The sequence below is a fragment of the Rhinatrema bivittatum genome, chromosome 8 (assembly GCF_901001135.1).
Source record: "Rhinatrema bivittatum chromosome 8, aRhiBiv1.1, whole genome shotgun sequence".
NCBI classification, from domain to species: domain Eukaryota; kingdom Metazoa; phylum Chordata; class Amphibia; order Gymnophiona; family Rhinatrematidae; genus Rhinatrema; species Rhinatrema bivittatum.
The window spans coordinates 112857093-112884744 of NC_042622.1; the positions used below are offsets into that span (position 1 = coordinate 112857093).

The 27652-nt window shown below is 42.6% G+C and overlaps 1 protein-coding gene across 1 annotated transcript in view; it reads left to right on the forward strand.

Moving 5' to 3' along the window:
• The window catches only part of NR6A1 (nuclear receptor subfamily 6 group A member 1), a 630470-nt gene that overhangs the window by 518154 nt on the left and 84664 nt on the right, over nt 1–27652 (forward strand). Inside the window, exons 5-8 of the mRNA XM_029613773.1 lie at nt 3521–3576; nt 20648–20802; nt 22857–23081; nt 24085–24339. Of these exons, the coding sequence (XP_029469633.1) occupies nt 3521–3576; nt 20648–20802; nt 22857–23081; nt 24085–24339 (691 nt within the window). The remainder of the gene's footprint in view (nt 1–3520; nt 3577–20647; nt 20803–22856; nt 23082–24084; nt 24340–27652) is intronic.

Below are 27652 nucleotides of genomic sequence, written 5' to 3' on the forward strand. Positions count from 1 at the left end.
ATTTGTTTTCTTTCCGTTGACTGCATAGCTGCTGCCTGAACACTGGAGGGAAGCAGCTGACCATACAGAGATTCAGTGTTAGAAAATACATGGTTTATTTCCTTAGAATGTGTTCATTAAGTACTTGTTTTTTGTATTGGGTACAAATAAATGTGCTTTTATTTATTATGTATAGCAGAGAATGAGAGCAGTTGCATAAAAGCTCTCTAAGGCTGGATATTGGTTACAAGTGCTCATGTTTTGACACTTCTAATGATTAAAAATAGCAGAGGTTTACAGAAACATATTCAAGTTTCAAAAAACTAGTTAAGTACAATGATCAAAGATGTGAGCCCTGTTCTTTTCAGTTGGCAAACTGAATAGCTGCCCCTGACACTTTACAAGCTATGACTCCATATCTCTGAGATAATCCATTTCAGAGCCAGCAGGTATTAAGAATAATTCATCAGTCTAGTTATATAATTTGCTCTGTTTGTGTTGGTCACTCAATCATCATCCAAAAAAACCATATTTGCACTGACTTTTTGGGATATTTACTGAGTGCGTTTCCTTAGGATCTGCTCTTGATACCCAACCTAACAGGGTCATTTATCAAAATGCATTATGGCTCCAGTGCCAGTGATGATGCCATAACTCATGCAATATTTATCGCAAACCACAGCGCGAATGCAAATTTTTGGAATTTATTCAAAGGGGGGAGGAGTTTGGGCATTATCTCAGCATGCGATAGCATAATGCATGTTATCACACACTTTTAATGCTGGAAATAACTACACCTTTTTTTCTGGCGTTAAGCTGTATGATATGCCTGAAATGGAATTTGTGATATTTATCGCGAATTTCATTTTGGGCAGGGAGGAGAGGGGTGGAGTGGAGTTGAGGGAGAGAGCGACTCTTGGGTGGCACACATAATTGTCATCTATATATACCACTATAGGAAGGTCATCTAGTAATTCAAGGTGAGGTTTGGTGGTGGTCTACAGTTTTGGGGCCAGTTTTACATGCACAGTGAGACATACGAACAACACAGTACACATCAGTGAAGATTTGACATGATTTTGAGAGAGGAAAGTCACACAAAGATGAAACTTCTACAATGTTCTCTAGTCCTAGCTTGATAGCACCCTGATAGAGAGTCCATCAAGCTAGGGCAAAGAATTAAAGTGAACATTGAAGTCTCCAGTTATGAGAGATTTATGGAGATCAATCGGTAAAGATACTATATATTCAAGAAAAGAGGGTAGATTATGATTAAGTGATCTCGGTGGGCAGTAGACAGTGCAATAATTAAATTAAACGCCTCAAAAACAGAGTTGGTACTTTTATCCACAATCCTTCAAACTTCCCACAAGCCACCTCTTGAACTTATCTTCGAAAACCATACTATACCTATAACCAACTGCATGCATAATCTCGGAATACTGATTGATTCTAAATTATCCCTCAATATTAATATCTCCACTATTGTAAAAAAAATAATTTTACAAAATTCAACTACTTAGAAAGCTGAAACCATTATTATATCCCCCTGATTTCCATTTAGTTTTACAATCTCTCATCCTGGCGGCATTAATCTACTGCAAATCTCTATACCTTTGTCTTTCAAACTCCTCTATCCGACCTCTTTAATTAGTTCAAAACTGCGTAGCACGTCTACTCACTAAAACTCCTCGTAGAGCTCATATTACCCCAATTCTACAGTCTCTCCAATGGTTACCCATTCAGTACCGTATTCAATACAAAATCCTCTCTATAATTCACAATCTTATTTACATCCCTTCCTCCGTGTGGTTATGTTCATTTCTTAGAATCTACCAGCCATCTCGTCAACTACGTTCAGCTAACAAATGTTTACTTGAAATCCCCACAGTTAGAGCAGCAAGATTTAACATTACTCGTAATTGAGCCTTTTAGTATCAGGCCCTATTTTATAGAACTAACTTCCACACAATATTTGTCTCATTTCCACCACTAAAGCTTTTAAAAAAGCTCTCAAAACTTACTTATGTGCCCTTGCGTTCTGCAATCCTAATTTTTAACCTCCTTTAATTTTATTCTTTTAGCCATTTATGTATGTTTTTATTTTCTTACTCTATTAACATTACTCTCTTTCACTATGGGGCTCATTTACTAAGCATTTTTCCCCATAGACACAAAATGGGAGAAAAGCCTTAGTAAATCAGGCACTATGGGCCAGATTTTCAAATCTATGCGCGGGCGCAGATTTGTGCACGCAACCTGGCGCGCACAAATCTATGCCCAATTTTATAACATGCGCGCACAGCTGCACGCAATGTTATAAAATCCAGGGTCGGCGTGCACAAGGGGTTGCACACTTGTGTACCTTGTGCATGCCGAGCCCTAGGGGAGCCCCGATGGCTTTCCCCGTTCCCTCCGAGGCCGCTCCGAAATTGGAGTGGCCTCGGAGGGAACTTTCATTCCGCACCCACACCCCAGCCCTACCTAAATCCCCCGCTGTGCCGGAGGCCTCGGTCCTGCGCCTGACCCGCCCACTCCCCGCCCCTTTTTTCAAGCCCCAGGACATACGCACGTCCCGGGGCTTGCGCGCATCGCCGGGCCTATGCAAAATAGGCTCGGCGTGCGCAGGAGCAGGTTTAAAAGGGTTACGCGCGTAATATACGCGCGTAACCCTTTTAAAATCCGCCCCTATGTGATTGTTTCTCTTTTTTTCAACTTGTAATTAATTATGTATGTTTTTATCATGTAAACCTCTTAGACCTATCATGCATTGTATAGGCGTATACAGATAATTTTAAATAAAATAAATAAATAAGATCTTACGGACCGTAAAATCTGTTTGTGCAGCACACTTTCACTTTTGCCATCACAGAAGAAATGACATGGAAAGGCAAAGGGTTTGCAGATTTGGTAGAAAACAGGCCGAAAGGGTAGATATCAAGAGAGTCAATGAAGAAGACATCGAGGAATAGAGTTGTAGATTGATATGATGAATACTGTGTGTCAGTTTTGTAAAACATTCACATTTTATTATTCACAATTTATTGAAATAGATTTTTTTTTCCTGTTGTTTCTGATGGACACGTAGGCTAGCTTAATTTTAAAGCATTGCAGGACATGCTTTCTCCTCACCAATGCCCTTTTTGGTGTAAATGCCTACCCTGCTGTGCATTTCTCCATTCCAAATGTCTTCCAGAGGACTTCTGCAGTCTCTCCAAGGTAGCACAGGAGGGAATTCTGTTCCAGCTGGCTCAGGTGGGTTAACTGGTCCTTGCGAAAGGCCATCATGTAACATCATGTAGAGGCTAATGGTTTGCTTAAGCAGAAGCATATATTGTATTATTGGTTTGGTCATGCAAGGAGGAAGATGCACAGTGTCCACCCATTTTCCTGCTCCTACTAAATAAGCATCAAGTCCCATTTTAATATCAGCACTGAATGTGTGAAGTTTCTTGTGTGGCTCTGTCATCTAGAGCTAATACCTATGATAGAAGACATTGCCTTGCTGCTTATGATTGTTTCTTCTGTTTCTTTATTCCAGCAATCAGAGAAGATGGAATGCCAGGGGGAAGAAACAAAAGCATTGGACCTGTCCAGGTAATCATGCTATGCTGTTTCTTGCTTTTAGTACTGCATCTAGGTGACATCAATACTTTATAATCACCTTTACTACTATAACTCCAATTCAGAGTATCTCCTGAATTCCACCATAAAATTCCCGAGACTGAGTCCCAATGTTACATTCACTAACTAGTCCTTTTGTCCCAGGGTGTGGTTTCTTGATCTCTGGGAGGGGAGAAGGATGTCCTTCTAGCCCCAGGGCATGTGAGTGGAATCCCTTCCGTGTGTGTTACTATAGCTCTTTGGGGCAGGTACACTGAAAAAAAATGGACTTGACTTACTGATGGGAGTGTTCAAATAAAGGTTTACTGTGATTTGTTGCAAAATAATTGTTATATAAACAAGGTGATTTCTAGTTACATCCAGATTTAACTGTTCTCTTAGAGTACAGATTTAAAACCTCTTTATCTATGCGGAAGTACTCCTCAGTGCTGGATCCAGAGGCTATTTTACCCTCCAGGGAGTGGAATGATATGTCCCAAGTGGGCTGGATGTGTCCCAGGTGTAGATGGATTGCCTTCCTCATGGTACCTGAGGTCTACATGCACTCCAGCTCTTCAGTATCCTGTGTCCCAGGGTGAAGACTCCTTTGGGGGTCTCCAAATGTCACTTCTCTTTTCTTCAGTTCTCCTCTTCAAACTCTCTTTAGTTGTAGACATCCCTGGAGGAAGGGCCTCCTCTGGAAGATTATTATTTCTCACAGGACAAGCAGGATGGTTGTCCTCACAAATGGGTGACATCGAGGATGGAGCCCACCACGGAAAAACTTCTGTCAAAGTTTAACAGAACTTTGACTGGCCCCTACTGGGCATGCCCAGCAAGGCACTGACCCTGCAGCCAGCAGGGGTCTCCCTTCAGTCTTCTTTTTTCCGCGCAGCAGTTGCCACGCGGTGAAAGGAGCTCCCTTACCACGTTCCTGACAGGAATTCGGTACTTTTCTTTCCGAAGAAAATTTGCCCCTCAGGGGTCTCCCTTCGACAAATTTTTGTCACCTTCGCGGAAACCGGTAAGTTTTTTGCCTTTTTTCCTCGACTACCGTCGAATTTGGCCCTCGAGGCCTGTTGGCACTTACCGAGCCCGCGACTAAATTTGGCCTTAAGCCATGGCGACGGGGTTCCGTCGATGTCCGGATTGTACCCGGACTATGTCAATCACAGACCCCCATAGGGTTTGTGTTTTGTGTTTGGGTAGTGAGCATGATGTCCTGACTTGCACCAAATGTGCCCTAATGACACCTAAGGGTCGCAAGGCCAGGATGGAGAAGATGGGGCTCCTCTTCCATGCACCCACCCCAACGCCATCGATAGCATCGACGTCATCGGAACCGGCACCGTCGAAATTGCACCACCATCGTCAACCCTCCGGTGACCGGCCACCATCGATGACTTCTCGGCCGTCGACTCCTGTCCCCTCCCCGGATGGGCGAGGAGACCGGAAGGACAAGCATCGCCATCGACGGCACAAGTCTCGGCCTGTCGAGGATCCACAGTCATCGACCTCTGAACAGGCCGAACCACCGACTAAGAGGCCTCGATCAGACTTGGCACCGTCCACGTCTCGTTCGCAGGCATCGAGGAAACCCTCACCCTCTCGGGGTGTGGGAGCCGTGATCCCACCGGTTACGGTGGTCCCTCCGGCTCTGCCTCAGCCTCCCTCTCCCGTCGAGCCGGGTATTGTTACCCCTGGTCTCCGGGCTGAACTGGACCGGCTGGTCCAGGAGGCCATCGAGAAAGCGATGCAAAGATTTCAACCTCCATTGGCACCGTCTCCGGCACCGATTCCGGCACCGCCACCGGCATCGACCCCGGCACCGACTCCGCCACCGAGGAAGGAACCGACCACCGAACCTTTGGTGGAAGCGCTGGCACCGCTATTACAACGTATGGAAGCACTTGTACATGCCCTTCCATCGATGATTCCAGTAGCACCGACAGCGCCATCGTCTCCAACTGGATTTTCATCGGCGGGAGAAACACCGTTCCTGATTCCCCCTTCCGGGGTGGTCCCATCGGTGCCTTCTCGTATATCTCCACCGATTTATCCTTCGGCTCCATCGATTCCAAGACCGGCACCGACTCCATCGGCAGCACCGAAACCCTCGATGCCGTTCCCAGTGCCGATTGTACCACCGGTTCCTCCAAGGTTTCCTTCGATGCCTTCGGATCCTCAACCAGGTCCATCGGGGCTTCAACCCCCAAGTGATCCCTATGATACCTGGGGTGATGATACATCTTCTGACACAGATTTACCATCACCGCCTTCTCCTACAGAGAGTAGAAAAAGATCTCCTCCAGAGGATCTCTCCTTTATTAATTTTGTAAAGGAGATGTCCGAAATTGTACCTTTTCAGCTGCAATCTGAGACCGATGACAGACACCAGATGATGGAACTGCTTCAATTTTTGGACGCTCCAAAAATCATCGCTTCCATCCCCATTCACCAGGTGTTTCTCGATCTCTTAAAGAAAAACTGGGAATCTCCTTCATCTGTATCACCAGTTAACAAGAAGGCTGACTCCACATACCTCGTCCAGTCAGCACCAGGCTTTCAAAAGCCTCAACTGGATCATCGCTCTGTTGTGGTTGAGTCTGCACAAAGAAAGGCCAAGCGTCTAAAGCCACACTCCTCCACTCCGCCTGTCAAGGACAATAAATTCCTGGACAGTGTGGGACGGAAAGTGTACCATGGAGCTATGCTGATTTCTCGCATAGCCTCATATCAACTCTACATGACGCAATATAACAGAGCCATCCTTAAACAGATGCAAGATTTTGCTGACACATTACCTGACCAATACCAGCCACAGCTTCAGGCCCTTCTTAACAAAGGGTTTGAAGCGGGGAAGCACGAGATCAGAATGGCTTATGACATCTTCGATGCCTCCACAAAGGTTTCAGCTACTGCCATCTCGGCCAGACGTTGGGCTTGGTTAAAGTCATCCAACCTTCGCCCAGAGGTCCAGGATCGTTTAGCGGATTTACCCTGCTTAGGGGACAATTTGTTTGGAGAACAAATTCAGCAAATTGTAGCTGAATTAAAAGATCACCACGAGACGTTAAAACAACTTTCTTCTGTTCCGTCTGAGGTTTCCTCCAAACAACCACTTAAGAAGGACTCTAAGAAGTCGTTCTTTCAGCCACGCCGTTACTACCCTCCATCGGCCAGGCCTCGTCCAGCTCGATCCTCTACTAGGCCTCAGCCGCGTCAGCCTAGGAAACAAAGGCCTACTGTAGCCCCTCCTCCTGGGCCTGCGGCTGGCCTTTGACTCCCCTGTAGGGAACACATGCCAAACCCCTCTTCCAGACATTCCTGTAGGAGGTCGACTGTACCATTTTCTACAACCTTGGTTGCAGATCACCTCAGATCAGTGGGTGCTAACAATTATCGCACAGGGTTACCACCTCAACTTCATAACTCTTCCGGCAGACTCCCCGCCTCTTCAAGCGTGGAGTCTATCCACCCATTTGGCTCAATTACAACAGGAAGTATCTCTTCTTCTGCAATCAAATGCTATAGAACCCGTTCCTCCCTCTCAACGAGGCAAGGGATTCTATTCCAGATACTTCCTAATACCAAAGAAATCAGGGGGACTACGTCCCATTTTGGACCTTCGAGCCCTCAACAAATACCTTAAAAAAGAGAAGTTCAAAATGGTAACCCTAGGCGCGCTGCTCCCTCTGCTACAAAGAGGGGATTGGCTGTGCTCTCTCGACCTCAAGGACGCTTATACCCACATTGCGATCACACAATCCCATCGCAAATATCTGCGGTTTCTAGTAGGCCACGACCATTATCAATACCGTGTCCTACCTTTCGGTCTGGCTTCTGCCCCACGAGTCTTTACCAAATGTCTCGTAGTGGTAGCAGCATTCCTAAGGAAGGAAGGTGTCCACGTCTACCCCTACCTGGACGATTGGCTAATCAGGGCCTCCACCCAACAGATAGCTCAATCCTCCCTAAAATTGACAATTCAAACACTCCTTTCCTTAGGGTTTCTTGTCAATTACGAGAAATCTTGCTTAGTCCCGTCTCAAACCTTATCCTTCATTGGGGCAGACTTGGACACCTTACAGGCAAAGGCTTACCTTCCTCTTCAGAGGGTCCATACCCTAATATCCCTGGCTCGCCAGCTCCAGTCTCAGAACACTGCCACGGCTCGCCAGTTCCTCATTCTCCTAGGACACATGGCATCCTCGGTTCAAGTCACTCCCATGACCCGACTAGCCATGAGAGTAACACAATGGACTCTACGACACCAATGGATTCAAGCTTTTCAGCCTCTGTCCTCCATAGTCACAGTCACACAAGCGCTGCGCCTATCCTTAACCTGGTGGACGACTCAGGTCAACCTCCTTCAGGGCTTACCTTTTTTTCCACCGGATCCGCAAGTAATCCTAACCACCGACGCTTCTCACATCGGTTGGGGAGCCCATGTGGACGACTTCCAAACCCAAGGGTTATGGTCCAAAGAGGAAGCCGAATACCAGATCAATTTCCTGGAACTTCGAGCAATCCGCTATGCGCTCCGAACTTTCAAAGATCATCTATTTCATCAGATAATCTTAATCCAAACGGACAACCAAGTGGCCATGTGGTACATAAACAAGCAGGGAGGCACAGGCTCCTTCCTTCTGTGTCAGGAAGCTGCGCAGATCTGGGCGGAAGCCCTCTCCCACTCTATGTACCTCAGGGCCACTTACCTGCCGGGAGTAGACAATGTATTGGCAGACCAGCTGAGCCGTGTCTTCCAACCCCACGAGTGGTCACTCAACCCTCTCGTAGCGACCTCTCTGTTTCGAAAGTGGGGTTTTCCCCGCATAGACCTCTTTGCGTCCCCTCAGAACCACAAAGTGGACGATTACTGCTCTCTCATTCGGAGCCAGCACTCTCGGCCGAGGGATGCATTCTCCCTCAAGTGGACAACCGGTCTGCTCTATGCATTCCCTCCACTTCCTCTTGTGTCAAGGACTCTCGTGAAGCTACGCCAGGACGGAGGAACCATGATCCTGATAGCACCTTACTGGCCACGCCAAGTATGGTTTCCAATACTCCAGGATCTCTCCATCCGCAGGCACATTCCTCTGGGAAAGGACCCGCATCTGCTCACTCAAAACGACGGATGCCTCCTCCATCCCAACCTCCAAGCCTTGTCCCTGACGGCATGGATGTTGAAAGGTTAGTCCTTCAACCATTTAACCTTTCAGATTCCGTTTCTCGGGTCCTGATAGCTTCACGAAAGCCTTCCACAAGAAAGTCTTACTCATACAAATGGAAAAGGTACACATCATGGTGCACTTCTCAGTCCCTTGATCCCCTTTCCTGTCCAATCTCCAAATTCTTGGACTATTTATGGCATCTCTCTGAATCAGGTCTTAAAACCTCTTCTATCAGAATGCATGTCAGTGCGGTAGCCGCCTTCCATAAGGGTATTGGGGGTACTCCTATTTCAGTACAACCCCTGGTAACACGCTTTCTTAAGGGCTTACTCCATCTAAAGCCACCCTTGCGTCCTCCGGCCCCATCCTGGGACCTTAACCTGGTTCTTGGTCGTCTAATGAAACCTCCTTTCGAACCTCTGCACTCCTGTGACTTTAAATATCTCACTTGGAAAGTGTTATTCCTTTTGGCTGTTACTTCAGCTCGCAGGATTAGTGAATTACAGGCCCTAGTTACCTATCCGCCTTACACTAAGCTCCTGCAGGACCGGGCGGTACTCCGCACTCACCCTAAATTTTTACCTAAGGTAGTTTCGGAGTTTCATATCAATCAATCTATCGTACTACCTATCTTTTTTCCCAGGCCCCACTCCAACTCTGGAGAGCAGACCCTGCATACCCTAGACTGTAAACGGGCTCTAGCTTTTTACCTAGACCGTACAGTTTCTCACAGGAAGAGCACTCAATTATTCGTCTCTTTCCATCCTAACAAGTTAGGACAACCTGTGGGTAAGCAGGCTCTTTCTTCCTGGTTGGCGGACTGCATTTCTTTTTGCTATGAGCAAGCTGGCATTCCTTTTCAAGACCGTGTTAAAGCACACTCTGTGAGGGCCATGGCGACGTCCGTGGCACACCTTCGATCGGTGCCGCTTCCTGACATCTGCAAAGCTGCAACCTGGAGTTCTCTCCATACCTTTGCAGCCCACTATTGTTTGGACAAGGCTGGAAGACAGGACTCCATCTTCGGCCAATCTGTCTTGCGTAACCTTTTTCCAACCTGATGTACCAACACCCTTCCACCTGCCCGGTAGGGTGCGGATGCCCTTTCCCAAATTCCACCCCAGTTGTTGTGCCTCTTGCACACCGTTGGGTGCATTTGGTGCAAGTCAGGACATCCTCAGCTCGGTACTCACCCATTTGTGAGGACAACCATCCTGCTTGTCCTGTGAGAAAGCAAATGTTGCTTACCTGATGTAACAGGTGTTCTCACAGGACAGCAGGATGTTAGTCCTCACGAAACCCGCCCGCCACCCCGCGGTGTTGGGTTCGTTTTCTTTTTACTTTTTAGGCACTGCCTGTAGCTTTGAAAATCAGACTGAAGGGAGACCCCTGCTGGCTGCAGGGTCAGTGCCTTGCTGGGCATGCCCAGTAGGGGCCAATCAAAGTTCTGTTAAACTTTGACAGAAGTTTTTCCGTGGTGGGCTCCATCCTCGATGTCACCCATTTGTGAGGACTAACATCCTGCTGTCCTGTGAGAACACCTGTTACATCAGGTAAGCAACATTTGCTTAAACCTTCGCAGCTGTAGACTATGGTAGGGTGCCAGAAAAGAAACTTCCTTCCCTAAACTCAGGTAGAAAAAAGCAAAACTTGTGAAAAATATGCGTGGTCTTTTTTCAACTTCAGATCACTGCAGGGCCCCCTCTTGATCTGTACAAAGAGATATGCAGGACCCTCCTGGCCTTCCTAGGTAGGGGAAACAGCCTCCCCGTAATTCTTAGACAGGGAAAATCTCTCCAAATTCAGGGGAAAAAGGGAAAAAAAATTGTCACACTCTCCCCTATAACCTTGTAAAGGAACTGTGCAGTGCCTCTTTTCCTGGTCTAGGCAGGGGCCTAAACTTGGAGAGAACACACAAAAAAAAATGCTTCTGATTCTTCCAAAAGAAACTCTAACCTGCGACACTGCTATCTAAACTCCTCCTCCCTTATTCATCTAGGAGTTCACCATTCCAAGCAGTCTCAGGAGAGGTGCTGTTTGAATGATACGCCCCTCTCCTAAGCTCTCTAACCCCAGGGAAGAACTATGACTATCTAGTGGAGACGCAAAGGGCCTCCATACTATTAAAACATTACTTGCAGTATTTAAGTAGCAAGCATATGCACAATTCTTAAGAAACAGTGATTTTGAGTACAAAAAAAATTCTTGCTGCAAATATCCTTGATTTACAGTAGCATTGCTGTACTGGTAACGACCAAGAAAGCTGTGCACTTAATTAAGCTGTAAAAATCTGCTTCTGTTGTATGAATTTTGCAAGAAAGGAGATTAGCAACTTTCTAAGAGGATACTCTCCCATCCAGTGATTTGGCAATATTGTATCGCAGATATTGTGTTATGATGTGTTGTGTTACTTTGCTTACATCTTGCAAAAAAAACCCCCAAAAAACCCCAAAATTAAAATAAGTTTACACAGAATTAAGTATAAGTATGCACAGAATTGTACTTTTATTTAATAGTACCAGAATGCCTGAGGAGCCACAATAACCTTTTGTTAGGTGCTGCTTTTCAGAGATGGAATAAGAAGGTGGAAACAGATTGTTGTCCCTTACTAAATTAGGATCTTGGTTTTCTCTTGTTTGTAGGTGACCTAGTAGTCAGAACCTAGAGTTAGAAAAAATGTAAAGGGACTGTATGTCCCCACTTCTACCACTCATCCACTATGTGTCCTTGAGTAGGTCTTGTAACTTAAATTGCACTCTCTTTGCATAAAAAGGACATTATTTATTATTCTTTAGATAGCTGCTCATCTGTGAATAATTTCAGTGCAGAAAATATCAAAACATACATAATATAAAACATACATAAAATAATAATCATAATTAACTTAAAAATAAAATCAAATAATAAAATCACTAACAATCAATTAAAACAATGGTAAAAGGTACATGGACTTATTAACTAGACCCCACTCTTCCAAATTCTATAATCCTGTGTATGCCTGTTTAAATAAAGTCGCTTTAAGCTGCTTTTGAAAAATTAAATGATCTGAAATTTGTCGTAATTCCAAAGGTAATGCATTCTAAAGAATCAATGCTGCAATTGATAAGGCTTTGGTTCTAGTAGAATGTAGGTAGTATTCATGGAAGGATGACACATGGAAGAGCATTTGTGAAGAAGAACACAACATATGTGAAGGCATGTACCAGTATTATTCAAATTTCTCTGCTAAAGAGTGACATTCTATACTAATGGATTTATGAATCAAAGTAAGTAATTTAAAATGTATTCTTTGCAAAATAGGTAACCAGTGTAAATTTATCATTGAAGGCATCAAATTTTCTTTCCGTTTTAGGCCACAAATAATTCTCACTGCCATATTTTGAACCAGTTGAAGAGTCTTTAACAAATAAGCTGGAAAGCCTAAATAAATGGCATCACAGTAGTCTAACTGGCTCAATACCACTGCCTGCACTACATGTTTAAAATCTTCAACAACTGATCGTTTTTAACTTGAAGAAAGCTACTCTGGCTACCTTAGTAACCTGGGCTTTCATTGATAACTGGGAGTCAGTAATTACTCTTAAATTTCTTGATTCCTATTTGAATTTTCATAACTAGATTCTCAATCTTAATATCAGGCAAAGCATTCAAAGGAAATTAACCAATCCATAACAAAGAAGTCTTACCACAGTTAAACCGTTAGCAACTAGTCAATATTGAACCTGTTTAAAACACCGATAAAATTGTGCCATTGGAACTTTTCCCAGGACATTGCTAGGATTAAAAAAGTGCAATTTATCCAAATACATTTTATATATATGACCCCTCACTCAGCCAATTTGTTGCCTAAGGAGCTAAGAAACATGTTAAAAAGTGTGATAGATATCGCAAACTCTTGAGGGATGCCTATATTATATAAGTACCAACTAGAATACTTCCTCTCATATAAAATTTTTGCATCCCGTCATTGAGAAAAGACCTAAACCACTTTCAAACCATACCACCAATCCCAGTACAACTAAGGGTATTTACACACTTAAAACTAGGTTTTACACATGTAAATGCACTTTGCCTGTGTAAATGGGCTTTTGAAAATTGCTACACTATATGCCATTAAAATGTCCATAGGTTTTACATGTGTAAGTGCACTTTGGGTCGGATTTTAAAACACTTATGCGAGTAAAACCTGGGCCTTACGCTACCTTAATTGGAGTGGACTGGGAGGGAACTGGGGAAGGCCCCGATGCGTCGCCACATGTACTTGCAATACTCTACCCCCCCTTACATGCGCCGACCTGGCATTTTATAACATGCGCAGGTAGCGTGCGCACATGGACGCGCACACGTAACTTTTGAAAATCTACCCCTTTATGCGCATAAATGGCTTTTGAAAATTGCTACAATAATGTTATATTTACACACACAAGTCCTTTGAAAATTCACTTCTAAATCTTTTCAATAATTTGTGACACATAATATCAAAAGCAGACGATATATCAAGCTTTACTAATATACCAGACTTTTTCTGGTCTACTAGTTTGTGAACCTCATCTAATAAGGTCATCAACAGTGTTTCAGTTCTGTAAAATTTATGGAATCCTTACTGTTCTTTATCGTAAACTTGATGTTGAAAAAAGAATTCATCCAATTAGGTTAACACCCATGTTTCTGAACTTTTGTTGACTGTGCATAAACTAGAAAGAGAGGGTTATAATTACTCAGTGCCTTAGAGGAGATTGCCAGCTCTTTCTGAATAGGCTGAACAATAGCTTGTGTTAAGTTTTGAGGGACATCAGCTTTTGATAAAGAAATATTATTAATACTAATTAGATTTTGCTGAAATGCTTTCTCTTAATTAGCACAAATGGACAAGGATCCTAATGTACATGATGTAAACTGAATTTGTGAAACAATATCATGTAATCCCTTTGCAGTAATTAAAGTGAAGGTATCCCATATCCCAATGGAATCAACTATAGGTTCCTCATGAGTGATGAAGTTAACAAGAAAATAAGTTAGTAAGGTCTGTACCTTATTTAAAAAAAAAAATGCTATAGCAGTACATTCTGCATACTTAACACAATGATATTCAATATGCTTCAATGTTTTCCTAAGAAAAACAATTAAATGAAGTCTTACTGTCAATGTAATATTCTCTCTTGGCATTATATCTAGATTTCTTATATGCTGTCAAAGCCAAATTATATCCAACTTAATCATCACTCAGTTTAGTTTTTTCGCCATTTTCTCTTTAACTTATGTAACTCTCTTCTCAAAATGACCAAATTCTTGGTGAACCAAGAAGCAAAAGTGTTCCAAATTTTTCTTATAACAATCTCTTCATAAATCTGCTTAAGGGTCACGGTCCACCATTGTATTGCTGTATCAGGTGAATCTAGTACTATCTCCTTCTTAACCTGAACCTATTGCTATAAGAATAATTCTTGATTTAATTCCCTCCTTATTTTCTTATAAACATATTCTTCCTTAGAGGGGACTTTATCGTATTCTACATTAAATTGCAGCACATGATGATCAGGCAAGGCACTACCTTATTTCATCGACCATGATGACATTTTTCAATACAGATAGCTCAGGCATAATAATCAAATCCATTAAATGGCCAGCAGAATGGATAGCTGAATTAACTAATTGGCACAAGCCCATAGTAGTTAAGACAGTCCTAAAGTTTCTTACTTTGAAAGTATTCACATCTTATTTGTTATTCATTTAAAAGCTTTTCTATACCATCTATACAATACGTGGGTCTAAGCGGTTTACAAGGTTTAACGTACATAATTAAAATTTGATGTTTAAAATATAATCAAAGGGAGAAATAAAAATACAAAAAATAAAAAGAGTAGGTTAATAACAAACATACATTAACATATGGACTTGAAAATTAATCATTGCATCTTCAAAATGAAGATTAAAAATCTCCCAAAATAATGAACTCCTTATGTTGCAAATAAAGTGAACAGCAAAATTAGAAGTGGAGAAGAAGAGTGGTACACACAATGGTAGAGTCAAATCAAATAATAAGGTGTAGCGCAAAGTGCATGAGGATCCTTCAAATTCAAATTTTGGATTCAGTGAATGCGATAGGTGCCAAGCAATGCGATCTTTTAATATCAGTTGTATATAAGAGACAAAAATTAGTCTCCCGACATGGACCCATATTTTGTCACTCTGGCTGCATAGGGAGGGACAGAAACCCCAGCTGTAACTGTATAGAGAGATAAAGATAAAGATACAGAACAACATCAGGCTACAAAATATAAGGCTTAAAACAATATATAAGAACATACCAAATTAATGACAATGTAACAAGGAACTAACAAAACTTAGCATCTCCAGACTCCTGAAATAAATAAATCAATAATGAAACACAAGATAGTTAGACTTAAAAAGCAGTACATACTATATGTAAATCATTTAATGTTTTAAAAAATAATCGCCGGGGCCCTACAAGGACTGGATCAAGTGGTCAAAGAATGGGGGGGAGGGGCCCTAAAAATAAATATAAATATAACACAAGAAAACAGGCGGCTGCTATAAGAGCAAAATGGGTGGAGGAGAAGCCCAGCGAACCGATATTAAATGGTAGTAACAGCTGGATGTCAAACGAGGATGAACACCTGGGACTGTCGGCACTGGTAAATCAGTTCATAAAGCAGAGTGGTGTGAAAAGGGGTGGCTAGAAACGGGCACGGAATTTCCCACAGACAGCTCGATACTGTAAGGCCGCGGTAGAAACAGTGCGGCAGTGTCAGGCGCACCCTTCCTCCCCGCACGCACAGTTCTCTTCACTTAGCGCCCGATACTCTCTTCTAATTGCATGCAAATGCATGCCGCGGCTGCGAAGCCTTAGGCAAGCGTTAGGACCGCGCAACCAATTTTACTGTATAGAGCGCCTATACAGTATCCTGGGTTCGCGGGCCTAACGCTTCACGGCCGCGCTGGTATCTGTTATTTCAAATGTCATTTCAAATGACATTTGAAATGACAGGTACCAGATGTTCCCCAATGCTCAGCAAACTTTCCCCCAGCCCCCGCTTACCTGCCCTGGCCCAGTCCGGTCTCCGGTCCAGCCCGTCCGGTCTCCTGCAGCCCCGTCCGGTCCCCTCCTCCCGAAGCAAAAAAAAAACCGAAAAACCGAAAAAGTAGCAAGGCTCGGGCCTGCTACGGTAGTCCCTTCTCCTCTCCGTGCGATTCTCCTCCGTGCGATCCTCCCCTCCCCTCCTCTCCGTGCGATTCTCCTCTCCGTGCGATCCTCCCCTCCCCTCCTCTCCGTGCGATTCTCCTCTCCGTGCGATCCTCCCCTCCCCTCCTCTCCGTACGATCCTCCCCTCCCCTCCTCTCCGTGCGATCCTCCTTTCCGTGCGATTCTCCCCTCCGTCCCTTCTCCCCTCTCCTCTCCGTGTGATTTCAGCGCTCAAGGCAGTCACATGCCGTGACTGCCTTGAGCGCTGAAATCGCACAAGGCAGTGAAGGAATGGCCGTGCGATTTCAGCGCTCAAGGCAGTGAGCGCTGAAATCGCACGGCCATTCATCCAGGCAGAGGGAGCCTCTGTCTGGTTGAATGCACGGCCCCCGCCGGAATGAATGCCCGTGCGATTTCGGTAGTCGCGCCTGGTGCGCAAACAAAAGTACGCGAACGCGCTTTTTAAAAAAATCTACCCCTTAATCTACACATTATTTTTTTTTTTTGGCGAATAAAGTGAAGACATCATCTCTACCATAGAGTTAATCACCTCAATGGGCTGACCAGTGGGGAAATATAATAGTCCAAAAAACTAGGGGTACAAAAGTAGTAGAATCCCTTTACACCCCTTAAAACTTTGAAAGAGCAATTATATAAAAGGGATTTTCTCCATGAATATTAATACTCTCCCTGCTTAATTTACCTTTACGAGCAACTTTTGCAAACATACATCCTTTAGGACACATTCTTTAGCAATATCACATCTGTATCAGTGTGCCAGGAGTCAGTAATCAAAAAAGCATGAGTCTGAGATGGATATGTCAAATCAAGAATCTCAGCATCTTTTCTCCTTGCAGATTGGGCATTCACATAGGAAAAATGCAAATTCTTTTTACTTAAAAATGCCCCACAGTCACTCAATATAGGGGGGTAACCTAACAAACCACTACTATGCAAATCTGGTTTCGGAGCTGTAAGAACACCATCTCTTCCTCTTCTAGAAAGAACTTCAATATGTGACTTTCCTATGCAAATTAAACAATATAGACATAGAATAAAACACCAAACAGTCCTCCAACCTTTGTTTGTGTCATAACAGTAATCCCACTCAATCATCCTCCTGGTCCCATGAAGGAGCCCACAAATAGTAATGTAACCCACATAGACAGCAAAACTAATGTGGTTGTTGTCTGAAAAATCCAGCCACCCCACATTCACTGACATTAAGGTTCTAACTATGGGCATGCTCTGTAGAGGTCCCATCCTATTTTGGAAATTGATGCAGCTGTACCAGTGTTGACATCCATTGCATTAACATCCATGGTCACTCTGTGCAGGTTACTCCCACCTTTTTGGAGGCCTAATGCAGCTGTATCACTGATACTGCTTGTAGGGTGCACTTTACATATAAATAATCCATATATTTCTAGTATTTTATTTAGAAAATAAAATAAATAGAAAGTCACATTCACACACCGTTTAGCCATGAGAATTGTAGAAGATGAGGAATCCCTTATTGAGAGCATGCTATGATTCTTGACCAACAATTAAAATACAATACAAAAAAATGCATCAGATGTCACAGCGTTAGCTTTATATCCCTATTTAACTGTACGACACGGAATGATTTCTTTTTTTTTTTTTTTTTGGAGCCAGCAGTTTCCACCTGCTCTTTAGTGGGCTTTCAGTTCATTTGAAACCAGAGCTGGAACTTGATACTGAGAGTCTTCATTTGTTCCTCTATTTTATATTCTTTCCCAAATTTGGTTCAGTCATTACAGCGACAATCCTAGTGAGGAGCCGTGCACTGTGACTCCCTCTGGAACATTGCAACCATGGGACACTAAATTTATCCACAAGGTATTGCTCCTAAGCAATAACCATGGCACTCTCCCTACTCCCAGAGTCTGTGAGGGCTGCCTTGATAGCATCCCCAACACCATCCGACCCAGAGAGTGTTTGATCTGAGACAAGAATCGAACTGAGGAATTTCCACACTGCAGTGTGTAATATGGCTACCAGACGAGCCACCTGAATGGTTATTTTTTTGTTGTTTGGTTGGGTTTTTTTTGTTTTTTTAAGAGTTCCAGTAGCCACATTTTGTCCTGGAGAAAACTAGAATCTTTGATTGTTATTCTAATTATTGGACTGACATAGCAATTAGCCAAAGATGATGAGGTGGTATGTAAGAAGATGATGATACAAAAAAAGCACATAATACCACAAAAATGATATAGAAGAAAAGCTTGGTATCTAGATGATGAAAAAATTAAACAATACATATAAATTTAGCTTAAAAAGTAGATTATGATGGGACCAGTAATTCTATATTTTTAATGCAATGAGTCCCTTAAAACATACTTTAAATGATTTTTTTGAAAATATATTGATTGCAGAATATCATCAATTTATACATAAGAACATAAGAAATTGCCATACTGGATCAGACCAAGGGTCCATCAAACCCAGCATCCTGTTTCCAACAGTGGCCAATCCAGGCTACAAGTACCCAAACATTAAGTAGATCCCATGAGACTGATGCCAGTAATAGCAGTGGCTATTCCCTAAGTCTTCTTGGTTAATAGCAGTTAATGGTCTTCTCCTCGAAGAACTTATTCAAACCTTTTTAAAACCCAGCTACACTAACTGCACTAAACATATCCTCTGGCAACAAATTCCAGAGCTTAATTGTGCATTGAGTGAAAAAGAATGTTCTCCGATTAGTTTTAAATGTGCTACTTGCTAACTTATTTTTATTTATTTATAGCTTTCCTATACCGACGTTCATTTGCACATCACATCGGTTTACAATGAAACAAGTAGAAAAACATAGAATTGGCATAAGATAAGAAGTTACATCTCAAAATTCCAAACATCTCAAATTACAGGACAGTTAAATTACAGGAGGTAGGATGAAGCTTCAAGGTAAGCAGTGAGAGAGAAACAAATAACGGCAATTTTAACATATGTGGAATAATATTATTAGTGAGAAAACTTCATGGAGGGCTCCCTAGTCCTTCTGTTATCCGAAAGAGTAAATAACAGATTCACATTTACCCGTTCAAGACCTCTCATGATTTTAAAGACCTCTATCATATCCCCGCTCAGCCATCTCTTCTCCAGGTTGAACAGCCCTAACCTCTTCAGCCTTTCCTCATAGGGGAGCTGTTCCATCCCCTTTATCATTTTGGTCGCACTTCTCTGTACCTTCTCCATCGACCAGAATTGTACACAGTACACTATGGAGCAATACAGAGGCATTATGACATTTTCCGTTTTAATCACCATTCCCTTCCTAATAATCCCTAACATTCTATTAGCTTTTTTGACTGCTGCAGCACACTGAGCTGATGATTTTAAAGTATTATCCACTATGATGCCTAGATCTTTTTCCTGGGTGGTAGCTCTTAATATGGAATCTAACATTGTGTAACTACAGCATTGTTTGTTTTTCAAAGCATCTAGATAGATAGTAAGTGGTGACAGATTGGCATCCGGTTTTGCCAAGTTATCTTCCTCTCAGACTCTCTACTACCTTGGGTAGATAAGCATAAAAACTCCCATACTTAAGTGAACAGCTGCTCCCTCCACTCTATACTTGTCTTTCACCAAGCCCTGTTCCTACCAGTGCCTTCTGTATCTGACCCATGCCTATTTAAATTCCAATGCAGGGTGCTGGCTTTCACCACCTTCACTGGTAGGCCATTCTAGGCTTTGGTTCTTACAAGTCCCATACTTCAAGCTTCCCACCACATCTTCCCACCAACTTTTATCATAACCCACACAGCCACCAAAACTAGTGAGACTGTTGTCCGAAAAATCCGGCTACCTGATGCTTATTGATGTTGGGGTTATAACCATGGACACTCTGCATAGTTCCCACCCTACTTCGAAGCCTGATGCAGCTGTACCATTGCTGTAAGGATTGTAACCATGGTTTCTCTATGCAGATCCCAGCCTTCTTAGAAGTCATATCGCAACTAAAAGGGTTTCAACCATGGCCGATCCATGTAAGTTATTCCACGTGGGGCATAATATACTATACATCTTTAGATTTATTCTTGTTAGTGAAGTAAAAGGTATCACTTGCTAATAAGATTCCAGAACATTTGTAAATAAAAATAACGGTCACAAAGGCCTTACCGCAAGAGCAACAGCAGCGCGTTATACTTCGGCCGACCTGAACAAACTAACAAGCTCTCAGCCTCTTGATCAAGCTGCAGGAAGTGTCCTGTCCTCCTTAAGAAGGCGCAAGTGTTTCAGGGCCTGCAAAGCCTCCTGTAAATCTTCTCTGCAGTTCTGAAAGCCCTCTAGTCAGGGCACTACAATTTCTTAGGTTGCTGCAACGAGAGAACACACAGTAAATGCCTTGCTGATTGATGGCGCAGCTCGCCTGGAGGTGGCTTGTAAAGTGCCAAGCAATTCAAAGCAATAGGCTTGCTGCCAGACCAAAGAAAAATAATTGCTTCCCCCCCCCTCCCCCACAAGCGCAGAATAAAATGGTTTCTTGTAACAAAGCTGGCAGGTGTGTACAATCAGTATTACAGAGAAGGATATCAGAATAATTACTTTCTTGAATTTTAAGTTTCCATATGCAGTTCTGTTAAAGAAACACTGGCCCAGACCTGATTTGTTTGCCAATTTTTTTTTAAGTCAGTGCATTTTAATGCCATTTTTCCTTGAAAAGATTTCAGAGGAAGAGATTGAAAGAATTATGTCTGGGCAAGAATTTGAGGAGGAGGCAAACCACTGGGGCAACAATGGAGACAGCGATCATGGTTCCCCTGGCAACGGCGTGTCTGAGAGCAACCAGCCATCGCCTGTTTCCACTCCTTCCTCAAGGTGGGACATTTCATTGAAAGAAACATTTCAGATTAAACAATTGAATTTTATGATTTCTCATTTACAAGACAGATGCAGTTTGTGTTTTGCCTTTGCACCAGGAGAAGCTTCACTCCTCAGATAGCATTTTTGAATTCAGTGTTCTCTTCAGGTTTTGGATCTTGGTATAGTTCTATAATGCAAAACGGAAATATTTGCAAATGCTTGTACAGAGTGATTATATAATTAAAGATCTTGGATTTTTTTTCTGTATGCTCTGGTTTTCTTTTCAAAGTGGTCTGAGAATTTCTTGTAGGCCCTTGCCATACAGCATTGAAAAGTTCAAGCTCCTTCCAAAAATTAGAAGGGTGCCATCAAGTGGCTGTAATTTTATTCTTCTACTCTTATATGCTTGGCTATTGGCATAAAGCTGATCACAGGAAGTCTAATAAGGAGGAAAATGCCTACATAAAAAACCATGACTAGACTACTTCAGCTATGTTGACCACATATATTGACTTTGTCTACTAGAACAAGTTGTATCTCCAATCCCTAATACATGTGGTAACATACATGGTAATGACTGCATAAAAGAACCAAAATGGTCCATCCAGTCTGTCCAGCAAGCTTCTTATGATAGTATCTGCTGTGCTGTGCTGGTTACCTCCATGTTCCTCTCTTACTGGGTGATGAGCCTTCTTGAAAATTTAGTCAGTGCCACTTGACGTTCTTTGCTTATGGAACTTGGCCATAGAAGCAGTTCTGTGCTTTTTCCCCTTATGTCTATGTATCAGTACCCCAGACCATAAAAGTCAGGGCCTGTGTTGATTGTCATCTAAATCCTATACCTCTTTCCACACCCCCTCCCCCCCACCGTCAAAGTGGAGAGTGATGCTACAGTTGTGTCAAACAAATCAAGGCTTATTGGTTAAACATAGTAATCCCATGCCTTATGTTAAGGGTAGTAACTGCCACTCCACAGGTTATCCCCATGCTTATCAGATCCCCAGACCATAAAAGTCAAGGCCCTCGTTGGTTGTTGTCTGAATTCAGTTCCCTTTTTCCACTTGCCGTTGAAGCAGAGAACAGTGTTGCAGTTGCATCAAGACTTCTGTTAAGGGTGGTAACCACTGCTCCAGAGAGTTACCCCCATGCACTCTTGTACCATTGTAGATAACAACAGGTAAAGTCCAATTGGCTCATCCAGTTTGCCTAGTTATTTGGTCTACACTATTAAAAATGTATCCCAGAAATTTGCCTGCTTGTAGAATATTGCTCCTTATCTAAGTGAGTTTTTATTTTCCCATCCTGGGTATATGAACTTATATGCTTTTTAAATTTATATTTTATATTTATTTATTTTGCTTATATAGCTCAAACCTTTTCACAGGTAGCTCAAAACAAGTTCCATTCAGCTACAGTAGATATTTCCCTGTCTGAATATATGTATGTGTACATAATGAATATGTACATATAGACATGTGTGGGTAGGTAGATGTAAAACATAAATAATTCATGCATAGAAGCATATAGAATGGTAACTTTAAAATTGTGCCATTATTTCAGGTTTTCACCTGTGGAATATTAGCATCAGCAGCAGGCTATACCTTTTTCCCCATCTTTCTTTTCTATCCAGCCCCCATGGAATTTAAATAAATATTCAACTTTTAGAAATCTTGTGTTGGGCCTGACATATCACTACTTCTTAAGGAGCAATGGCAAGAAAAGGCAAAAGTAGTTTCTTATTAGAAAAGAAATGTTTTTTTCTGACTCCTTCCTTTCTTTCTTTTGGAATAGTATGGGAGCTTTTCAACTACATACTACATATTATGATAATATATAAATTTATTTTATTTAACTATTTAGAGATATATATATTTTATCATTTTTCAGAATTCCAATTAATACACAGAAGGGGGAGGTGAAAGCAAATCAGATCACTCTCTGGAAATGCCGGCTTCTTTTATTGTATTTACTGTTTCATGATGTAATAATATTTATTCATAGTGCATGGTGTGATTTTTCTGCAACGTACAGAGAATAGCTTTGTGACACCAGCGTTCTATCTCCAGTAGGTCTGTAGAGCTGAATGGGTACACTGCACTCAGGGATCAGTATGTCGGGACCCCGGTGTCCACGCATTATCAATACCTACCGCACCTTTTTAGCTATTCAACTCATTCAGGTCTGCTGCCACCCCAACCGCGAAGTCTGGACCCGCAGTCGCACACACTGATTAATCAGTTAGTGGCAGCCGAGGAGCTGGAGCCCCTCAGCACTCCAATGCTTATTGAGGACGGGTAAGTAAATATTCAGAGGCAAGGAAGGTTCTGGCACAAGAGGCTGGGAGATAAAACTGCTCAGGGAGTAACACTAGGTAATAATTTTTCATAGAAAGAGCGGTGGATGCATGGAACAGCTTCCTAGTGGAAAGTGTTGGAGGCAAAACTAGTGATAGAATTCAGGAAGGACCCTTAGTTGTGAAGGCAAAGCCAGAGATCAACTGAGGTCTATGGCACTGCAAAAGGAAGCAAATTGGGCAGAATGAATGGGCCTTCAAGTCTTTATCTACCATCATATTCTATGTTGCTATATTTTACTCCCCCCACATGCTCACACAGTAAAGGCATTTCACTTTTTATTTTGTTGATCTATAAGGTTGCTTATGGTCTCTTACCTTATTCAGAAAGTAAGAGACCTTCTCTTACTTGAGTATATATAATATTACACTATGGAAAAGAAAAAAAGATGCATTGGAAATGAGGAGTAGAGTGTACACTCTTTGTACATTAAGGCCGACCTGCCATATTGCCAGTCACAGAGTTCTGGTTTTTTTCCATGTTACTTTGACCAGTATCAGATGCATTGTGGCCAGTGGCAGCTGAGACCTGCTCTGACATCTTCCAAAGAAAAAAGTTAAAACACTGTCAGCCAAGGACAGACTAAATAATGTCAGCAGCTGAAATATTGTAACATGCAATGTATACGGAGATGAGAAATGGAATCACCGCCAGAGTGACTGGTTACAGAATATCTGTATTGTTTACCTCCTACAAGAGATTCTGCCTGGTGATGCTCTGTTACTACCCATCTGCTGTAATAGCAGACAAAGGTTGATCACTTCCCTGGCCACTGGGTGCCACTGTACTCAACAGAAATTTGGAAGTGTGTGTAACCTTGGATGATAAGCATGTTCACTTACCAAACAAAATCATAAAATTGATAGGACCTGCCAAATTGTTGTATTTGAGGGAAAAAGGGGCTTCTTGTAATTATTTGCACTTTCTGTACTGTTTCTTTCAGGTATAAAGTAACTCAAGCTGAGCTGTTTGCATTGTTGTGCCGCCTGGCAGATGAGTTACTCTTCAGACAAATTGCTTGGATCAAGAAGTTACCGTTCTTCTGTGAACTCTCAATCAAGGACTATACGTGCCTGTTAAGCTCAACCTGGCAGGAGCTGATCCTGCTGTCCTCCCTAACAGTCTATAGCAAACAGATCTTTGGAGACCTGGCTGATGTGACCTCAAAATACACCCCTTCTGATGATGAGCTGCACAGGTGAGATGCACTACCAAAAACCTTCCCAGGGCTCAGATTCTGAGGACATAAATATTTCAGGTTTAAACATTACTCTGCAGCCAAGAGAGAGTCCCTGCCGCATAACAGGAGTGACTTTCATGCTGGGAAGCTCCCAGTAAGAAAGGCTTTGCAGTAAGTCCTGTTGTATTGGTACAATTGGGTTCTTTCTCTGGCTGTTATTTTCAAAAGCTTCAGAGAATGGACTTGAACACTTTTTCAAGGTTCTCTAGCCATCTGTGTTTCCTGTTTATCTATGAAATCTCCACTACCAAAAGCAATTATCTCAGTGTTACAATTCAGATAGGGGTAGTATTTATGACATGTACTCGCGGTGTACATGTGCACGCGCTACCCGGCGCTCGCATATGTACACCCGATTTAATAACTTGCAGGTGCGCACAAGTTATAAAATCGGGGGTCGGCACGCGCAAGGGGGTGCACAATTGTGCATCTTGCGCGCGCCGAGCCGCACTGCCTTCCCCCATTCCCTTCTCCTAACCTGACCTTCCTACCCCTTCCCCTTACCTTCCCCCCCCCCAAGCCCTACTCTAACTCCCCTCAAAAAATTTGTTTTACCTTTTGCGCCTGCCGGCCGACTGGCAACTTGCAATCCCTGGCACAGTGGCCATATTGGCTACTGTGCCAGGAGCCTGACCCTGCCCCGCCCCCAGACCACCCCCTCGCTGCCCCTTTTTGCAAGCCCCGGGACTTTACACGCGTCGCCGGGCCTTTTTAAAATAGGCCCGGCGCGCAAAGCCTTTTGAAAATCCGGCCCATTGGTCACCAGTTTTTATTGTATTTATTATTTTTTTACTGTTTCAATATATATTTACTGTATGCACTCCATCACATTTATATATCACATTTCTATTAATTATGACATTATTCATCTGCATAACTAATAATGAAAGGAAAAAACCTCAGACAGCACTAGCACCAGGATCTCTGTTTTCTCTTTTTGTGCTTCATGTGCCTATATTTTTCTACTGCCACCACTGCTAAACAAAAAAAAAAAAAGCCCTTTTACCTTCCTTATTGTTTTAAGTATCTCCTCAAAAATATTATAAAATCATTTGAACAGTTCCCTTTCACCACATAACTCCACTTTTTACAAGCAGGATGCTACAGTTGTGCAGATCCACTTTTTGCAAGCATGGCATTACTATTTTTTTTTGCAAGTCCAAAAATGTCTTTTTAAATCCTCCAATGGCCAAAAGAAATTACTTATCTGTGCAACACTGATGTGGCCATGTTTTGCTCTTACTTCAGCTGCTGCTTACGATGGCCACTTAAGCGTGGATGAACACTAGTGACTTGGTGCTAACATCAACATGCATGTATGCCCTGAAGCAGCTGGGCATAATAAAATTCAATAATAGGGCTTGGGAATAGCGAGCAGGATTTGGAAAAGGAGATGATGCTACATATATTAGGGGCTTATAGCACAGGTAAGGCATCACAGGTTGTTTGTACCCAGCTCAGCAACTCAGAGAGAGAGGCTCCTGTCGATATGCAGATTATGTGGTTGCTGTGGGCATGAGTAAAACATCAGTAATCACTTTAGGAGTTTGGGAAGAAGGGTGGGGGGGGGGGCTTCGAGCTGTAGGCTGCTATAAATAATCAGGTTTTCAGAGATTGCTGAACATGAGTGGGTCTGGGGCATTTCTGATTTCACACGGAAGTAAATTCCAGAGGGTGGGGGTCTGACCGATGAAAGTTGTTTTTTTTTTCTCCTGGTGGTTGAGTGTTTCATTTCTCTGGGGCTGGCACTACCAGGCAAACTTGAGGTAGTGAACACAGCAGGCAGGTGCCACATGCATGGGCTGAGTCGGATGTCCAGATATGGAGATACTAAGCCTTTGAGGGCCTTGAACATGAGGATCAAGGTTGTGAATATGGCCCGGTAATGTGTTGATAGTCAGTTTAGCATTCTTAGGAGTAGGAGTGATGTGATCACATTTTCTGGCTTTTAGTATTATGAATGAGCTGCAGGCGACAGTCGAGTTTCTTGGGCAGTCTGATGTATAGCGTGTTGCAGTATTCCAGGCAGGAGATAACATGGCCTGGATCATTGTTGCAAAGGCTGGGCCGTCAAAGAAGAGACAGAGTTTGCACAGTTGGTGTAATTGGAAGAAGGTGAATTTGGTTACAGAACGTATTTGGGCATCAGTAGTGAGTTTAGGCCAAAGCTGAGTCTAGATATTGCCGGATCAAGATCTGGACCTAGGGGACATAGTAGTTGGATGATGTCAGCATATGTGTGATAGAGAATGTTAGAGTCTTTGAGTAGCTTACAGAGCAGGGCCATATATATTTTATTTATTTATTTATTTAACGTGTTTTGTATACTGTCATTCGGTTTCTCCATCAGAACGGTTTACAGTGATTGTGACATAAGATTGGTTACAAACATCGACGTAGCAAAATATCTTACAGAAAGAGGTTTGAGGGTTAGAGTGTTAGTTGGTTACATATAGAATTATTATTACTTATTAGCAATCTTCTATGACAGCAATGTTAATAACATATAATGGTGTTGATTCATATAAGAGAAGGAAATTGTTACATACAGGCTGGGGGTAGTAAGTGAGGGTAGGAGAGAAGATTAAGCCCTGAGGTGCTCCATACAGAAGGAGGTAGGGTTATAAGTTAACAGTGTGGGTTTGATCTTGGAGGAAGGAATTAGGCTCTTAAGCACTTAACACCCATGGGTGTTAAGTATCTGGTGGTCACTGGTGTTGAAAGCTTCTGAGAGGCCGAGGAGCACTAGGAGTGCAGATTGGCCACAATCTAGGCAGAATCTGGTCAAGATGGTGAGATGGACAGTGAAATGCTAAGAGAAATTAGGGAAGCCAACCAAATTGGTAGTGCAGTAATAATGGGAGACTTCAATTACCCCAATATAGACTGGGTAAATGTATCATCGGGTCACGCTAGAGAGATAACGTTCCTGGATGGAATAAATGATAGCTTTATGGAGCAAATGGTTCAGGAACCGACGAGAGAGGGAGCAATTTTAGATCTAATTCTCAGTGGAGCACAGGACTTGGTGAGAGAGGGTAACGGTGGTGGGGGCCGCTTGGCAATAGTGATCATAATATGATCAGATTTGATTTAATGACTGGAAAAGGAACAGTGTGCAAATCCAAAGCTCTCGTGCTAAACTTTCAAAAGGGAAACTTTGATAAAATGAGAAAAATTGTTAGAAAAAAACTGAAAGGAGCAGCTACAAAAGTAAAAAATGTCCAAGAGGCGTGGTCATTGTTAAAAAATACCATTCTAGAAGCACAGT